The sequence below is a fragment of the Myotis lucifugus genome, unplaced genomic scaffold (assembly GCF_000147115.1).
Source record: "Myotis lucifugus unplaced genomic scaffold, Myoluc2.0 scaffold_38, whole genome shotgun sequence".
NCBI classification, from domain to species: Eukaryota; Metazoa; Chordata; class Mammalia; order Chiroptera; family Vespertilionidae; genus Myotis; species Myotis lucifugus.
In genome coordinates this window covers 5,812,188-5,818,940 of record NW_005871086.1, presented here as the reverse complement: position 1 = coordinate 5,818,940, position 6,753 = coordinate 5,812,188, and the positions used below count along the sequence as shown (strand labels likewise).

General features: G+C 44.8%; 1 protein-coding gene across 3 annotated transcripts in view; it reads right to left on the bottom strand.

The window, feature by feature from the left end:
* The window catches only part of CUNH15orf41 (chromosome unknown C15orf41 homolog), a 216,306-nt gene extending 211,252 nt beyond the window's left edge, over positions 1–5,054 (bottom strand). For 2 of the 3 annotated variants that reach the window (XM_014454744.2, XM_006087496.3), the window contains exon 1: positions 4,772–5,054. In XM_014454744.2, the coding sequence (XP_014310230.1) occupies positions 4,772–4,872 (101 nt within the window). In that variant the 5' untranslated portion in view covers positions 4,873–5,054. The remainder of the gene's footprint in view (positions 1–4,771) is intronic. The other variant, XM_023752902.1, reaches the window with a different exon arrangement.
* Between the last annotated feature and the right edge of the window lie 1,699 nt (positions 5,055–6,753).

Genomic DNA, 6,753 nt, shown 5'->3' with positions numbered 1-6,753 from the left:
CAAACACAGAGCCGCGAGCGCACAATCAGTGGGATTGGGGAGCTCCCCCCTATCAGGCACAGAGCAGGGCTGATCAGGGGGTTGGGGCGCCTTCCCCTGTCAGGAACAGAGCAGGGCGATAGGGAGGTTGTGGCCCCGGCCCCTGTCACTCACAGAGCCGCAGCCGGGATCAGGGGCGTTTGGGCGCTGCCCCCCTGTCACGCTGATCACGCTGATCCCGGTGCCGGGAGCCTCGCTGCTCCGCCTGCTGATCCGGTGCCAGGAGGCATATTACCCTTTTACTATATAGAATAGAGGCCTGGTGCACAGGTTGGGGCTGGCTGGTTTGCCCTGAAGGGTGTCCTCGATCAGGGTGGGGGTCCCCACTGGGGTGCCTGGCCAGTCTGGGTGAGGGGCTGAGGGCTGTTTTCCGGAAGCGGGTGACTGAAGCTCCCAACTGCTCCTTTTTTTCTTTTTCTTTTTTTTTATTCTGGGCCAGCTTTAGCTCTGAGGCCTCGCTGCTGAAAACATCGATACAATGTTGCGGTCCAGCTGGCTTTCAGTCCAGCTGGTTTCTGGGGTTTTGTTTAGCTTCTTATTTGCAACATAGTACATAGTTGCTTAGAGTTGCAGCTGAGAGGCCGGCAATTTAGGCAGGGAACGTTGGAGTCCGCAGTCACTGAAGCAAGCAAGCCTCCCTGCTGGCTTCAGTGCATGGCTGCCGGCCGCCATCTTGGCTGACAGTTAATTTGCATAAGGATATGCTGATTAGCCAATGGGAAGGGTAGCGGTCGTACGCTAATTACCATGTTTCTCTTTTATTAGTGTAGATTGTCAATACACATCAGAATTCTTCAAAACATAAATACCTTTGATTTCAAATAGGCAGTGGTTGTCAAAGCGTGGTCAATGAATTCCTGGAGTCCCTGAGACTGTCTCGGGGGTCTATAAGGGCAAAATTACCTTTATGGAAATAGTAAGACATGATTTGCCTTTTCCCTGTGTGGTATGTGCAATGATAGTGCAAAAACAATGGCGGGTAAAGTTGCCAGCTCCTTAGCACAAATCAAGGCCGGGCACAACTGTCCTAGGAGTCACTGTATTCTTCACAGTCATATACTTGCAGGAAACAAAAAGCCAGTTTTACTTAGGAATATCTTCAAATTCACTTATTAATACTCAACTTTTGAATACACTTCTTTTTAACATTTTATATGAGCAAATAAGAAGGAAACACAAAGCACGGGTACTGCATGGTTGTCTCAAGGAAAAGCACTTCATGCTTGTTTGAGAGCTGAACTAGCTGCTTTTTCCATGAAACACCATTCTTTCTGGATTAAATGATGGACAGAGTATGATTATTCAGATTTGGGTATCTGGCAGACATTTTCTCAAAAATAAACAACGTAAGCCTGTCACTTCAAGAAAAACAAGTGATAACATTTGTTACCAATGATAAAATTTGAGCTTTCAAGGGAAAATTCAAATATTGGAAAATTCTGTATCCATCACCATAAGCTTGACAGCTTCACATCTTACATATTTTTCTGATGAGATCAGGGAAGATATTAACAAATGTGATTTCTTTTGATGCTATATAATGAAAGGTGACAACATCTGGGAGACCTGAATAACTCACAACCAACATTTTGCAAGTGAACTATGCATGATGATAAAAGTCATGCATAGGTAAAAGATCCACTCAAAGTTCATGACAGGCCAATGGACTGTAATATCACAGAGTGGAAAGGGCCAATATACAGTTTCACATTCCACATTGCAATTAACCTTTAAGAAAATACCACTTGTTGGGTTTTATGTAGCAACAAAAATATCCACAATTATCTGAAAAGCCGATTAGATTACTCTTCCCTTTCCAACTACATATCTAATTGAGGCCAGAGTTTCTTCATATTCTGTAGCCAAAACAACATATCAGAGCAGGTTGAAGGCAGAAGCAGATATCTTCCTTCTATTAAGGCAACATTTAAAAATTTTGCAAAAGTATAAAATGGCCATTTTCCCACTACTTTTCGAAATGATGGTTGTTAATCGAGTATGTTAAACATAACATGTTAACAAAAACAAGTAACATGTAATGGCTTTATTAGTTAATTTTTAAATAAATTAATCAGTAAATTTCCTTAAATTTCTCAGATTTAATTTATATCTTGGTAAATATCAATAGATATAACCAATATAAATAAATGTTCTTTTTCAGAGTGTAAAGAGATCTGCAGACTAAAAGTTTGAAAACTGCTGATATAGTCATTCCCAATTTCTGGGAATCTAAAGTAAGAAAATAAGCAGACTTGGCATTATATACGTACAAAAATAATATTAAAAAATTAGAGGATAAAAAAACCTCTTGATATCCAACAATAAGAAAATGGATGGTACATTGATATTGATTATTTGGAACACATTGTGAAGACTTTTTGAAGATAAGGAATGCTCACCATATGTTAATTGAGAAAAGCAAGGTCTATAAAGCATATTAGCAGAGACAGTACTATAGTGTGAAAAAAAGACTAGAAGGAAATAGATGAAATGTTAATAAAAAATTTCTGGGCTACAGTATTATAAATACTTTTTTATTTTCTTTCTTTCTTTTTTTTTTTTTTACTGAGCATGTCCTACTTTTAAAATCAGAAAAATTAAAATTTTAGCAACTTTTAAAAACATTTTAGTACTTTGATTTTTTTAAGACCTTAACATATGTGAATGTCACCAAAAACAATTGCTGCTGTTATTATTAATAATATTGAAACTAATCAAGGCAGCTTACTATAGATAGAATTCTGAACTGAAAATTATGAAACCTGTACTCAAGACAGTGTTTAGCCATTAAACATCTCTGGTATGTTTGACAAGTCACTTAACCTCTTTGAACCACCAGAAATTATCTTTCAGGTCCATACCCGACCAACTCTATCAAATCTAAAGATTGTGCAAGTCCTTTGCAAGGAACATCTAAAGTAAAACAGTGCTTGGTGAACACAAAGACAGTGACCAGATGATGTTATAGAACTGTGCACCTGAAACCTGTATAATTCTATTAACCCGTGTCACCCCAATACATTCAACAAAAAGAAAAGAAAAATAAATAAACATAAAACAAAGTCAAACAGTGCTGCAGTGAAGCCAAGTCCAAAATCACACTCTTTATAAAATTTCCACCCATGCTGCTAAATGGCTCTTTAATTTCTTCTGCTGATTAGTGCAGCCTCTGTAAATAGTTTCCAGTGGAAGAGTTTGTGATTCCCCAAGTGGTATTTTGAAGAAGTGAAAAGTATTGGGGCATATTATGAATAAAAGGGGGTTGTGGGGGGACATAAGAGAATAACCAAGACAGCCTGGTGCCCCAAACGAAGAGAGTCCTTCATAAGTGTACTTCGTAAGTGCATAAAAGTATGGGAAGGCTACCTCTATGGAGAGGACAAAGCATTTGCTATGGAAAAAGAAAAAGAATGAACGAGAAGGAGAAGAGGGAGGGGAAAAAAAAGAAAAGCAAGACCATAGTTGTAATATAAGTACATGAGAGAAGAATATCTAAATGTATGTTCTATTTTAAAACTATACAGAAATATCTACCTATTCCCTTTAGCTGATGAGCCTTCACCCATTCACTGCTCATTGGCAGAGTTGGCAACAGTTAAAGACAGATCATTAAATTCCAATTTATCAGTTTTGTTCCTGGTTAGCAAGTCTGATAAAAAAAATCTTAGACTATAAAAGGATAAATATTGCCTTAAATTAAATATGGATAATTTTAGAAAGAGATCCCTTCATTTTACAGATTAGGAAAACTGAGTCCTTCAAAAAACTGAGATTGTAAGACTTTCAACTTATGCTCCAATTGTACTTTATTAATACCAATCACCCAATAATCTCTCTTTCTTCAAGAAAATACTTCTATGGTGATGTCTGTTGAAGGATTGCATGTCAAGGACAGGGACGTCCTCCATTGGGGGCTACAGTGCTCAGTACCACAACACAAAATGGTACAAGTTGGAATTTGGTTTTGAGATCAAAGGAAAGGAAACAAGCATTTTAATCTTTTAACATGTCACAAATATAATAACCGGCTTTGTCCTGGACTGGCTCTTTGTGTAATGTCTGGGCCTCAGTTTGCACATCTTTAAAATGAGGAAACCTATACTTCCTAAAGTCCTTTCTTAGAAAGTTGGATAATCCTAAAATCACTAGAAAATAAAATAAAATGTGTTTGGGGAAGGAGGGAAGTATGAAATATACCTAAAACGTGTATACTACATATGGTTGTTCAAATGGCCAATCTTGAGCCAAGAGTGGACTCTCCAGGGTCTTGCGGACACTCGAGGGCCCTTCATTGCATTAGAGAGCCATCGTCACACAGGAGGCCCCTTCTGGCCTGTGCTCCCCAGTTTGTTTCCAGGGGCCAATTGAAAAGGGTCCTCCATGTCCTCCTTTTGAATCTACAACTGGTATTTCCACTTCAAGGGGGGGGTCCTGCCTCCTGTCCTTCATCCCCAGGATCTGTCATTTAACCACTAGACATTTTATGGAGCCCTCCTATGTGCACCCATCACGAAGCACATACCAAGTTTTCAATGCACAACTGCTAACTTGAATTTAACTGATGCATCCAGTAAGACTCTCCTGAAGAAGGCGGGTGAAAGAAGACACCTCCTTCCCCACCCTGATCTCCTAGCACTGACAGGAGTGACACGTGGTTCCTGGGGGCTGGCGTGGCCGCCGGGCACAGCTGCAGCCCGCAAAGGGCGGCGAGCGGGGAGAGGTGGGCACTTACCTGGGGAACCTCTGCTTCAGCTTCCTCAGGCTCTGCCTGGTGGGAGGCACAGACACTAGGCACTGGGCTATCTCGTCGTACTGGGCTTTAGTCAGTATCATGTTGGGCCAGAGTCTGGGAGGTGGCGGGACAAGTAAAAAAACACCCTGGGCTCGAGCAGCCTCGGTGCCGGGGGACCAGGGGTGGGCACACAGGGGCACGGCGCGGGGCCCCCCACTTCCCTGGCGGGTCCCCCAGCCCTCCACCCTCCGAGGAACAGCCTAGGCTTCACCCGCAGCGCCGTGGCGGCGGGGGCGGGCTTTAGAGCAGCTTGCCCGGCCCGCGCTTTCTGGGCAGCCGCAGTGGGCCCCGCCGAAGGCAACGCCGCCATGTCAGTTAAGGGCAAACCAATCAGGAAGCAGCGACCCCGGCGGAGGCGGAGCCTAAACCTCCGCGAGCAGGTATCCTGGCAGCGACCACCTGGGATCCACCTGGGACGGTCCGAGCGCCCATGCTGCAGGTTGCCAGCCTCAGGCCGGGCTCACAGACCCGGCAGCCAGGGCACGTGGGGCCTGCGATCCCTAAGCCTGAGCCCGCGGAGCCGCTGCCGGGGCGCGCGGTTTGAATACGCTTCCAGAAGCGCGGGTTTTAAAGCGCCTCCGATTGGAGACGGACAGAGAAAGTGCCTTCCCCGGGACTCCGCGCTCCGAGGGCGGGGCCCAGGGCCGAACCCCAGCATCTCCGTAGACTCGGCGCCCGCCCAGCTTCTGCAGCTCGCGTGGCGGCTCTACGTGCTGGGAAACTAACTAGAAAACAAACCCGACGTCATCACTCAGCCCGTGGTGAAGAAGGCACCCCCACCCCGCCCGGTTAGGTGCTGGCGGGCTGAAACCTCTGCTCCCTTGGCTCGGTCTCCCCAGCCCGCGGGGCACAGTAGGCGCCGCACGAATGTGGGGAGGGAGAGTCAACGACGGACTGCTTTCCGCGGGGCCGCGGGGCCGCGGGGCGACCTCAGACCTCTCGAGGCACTTTTCCAGGACGTCAGACCCTCCTTCCATCGCTTTAAAAAATCATTTTGTTTCTTAGAAGGCCACGTGTTGTGTTTCTTTTCAAATTTTTAATATGTTCAGCAAATGAATGAAAAAGCGTTTGGTAGAGAACGTGTGGGGTTTCCTGTTTGTTTTCAATCTGGGGTGAGGCCTGGGTTGGAAGTTTAGCTTAGATAGGCCTCCTTGGATAAATTCCTTAATCCTTCCAAGCCTCAGTTCCTTTGTAAAAAAAAAATTAGTAAGGTAGATGTTAAGCTTAAATAGGAAAGCAAAGGGCTCCTCGGCATATTGTACAGCAGAGAGCCTAGGTCAGTGGTCAGCAAACTATGGCTTGCGAGCCACATGCGGCTCTTTGGCCCCTGGAGTGTGGCTCTTCCACAAAATGCCACCTGCGGGCGCGCATGTTGGGTGCGATTGAAACTTCGTGGCCCATGCGCAGAAGTCGGTTTTCGGCCTGGGCGAAACCAGTATACAAGACGGGTGTGATGGGAGAGTTGGAAGGGGTCGACCTCAGCGAACCCTACCTCAATCAGATTGAGGACGTTTTTAGCAAAGGCCAGTTTAGGAGTACCCTAATTAAGTTAATAACAATGTACCTACCTATATAGTTTAAGTTTAAAAAATTTGGCTCTCAAAAAGAAACTTCAATCGTCGTACTGTTAATATTTGGCTCTGTTGACTAATGAGTTTGCCGACCACTGGCCTAGGTAGACTACTTGATAACGAGGGGTCACGGGGACTGGCGCTTACCAGCTATTGTTTAACAGGCCCCTAGGCTTTGACTCACTTAATCCTCTAACTTCCTGTGAGGCAGGTACAAAGCCATTATCACCTTCCCCCTCCCTTCCTCCAGGGTGAATAAACTGAGGCCTGGAAAGGTTAAGCAACTTCCCAGAGGTCAGGACAGCAAGTAAGCAGCATGCATAGAGCTTAAACTGCTGAAGTTTGGTTCCA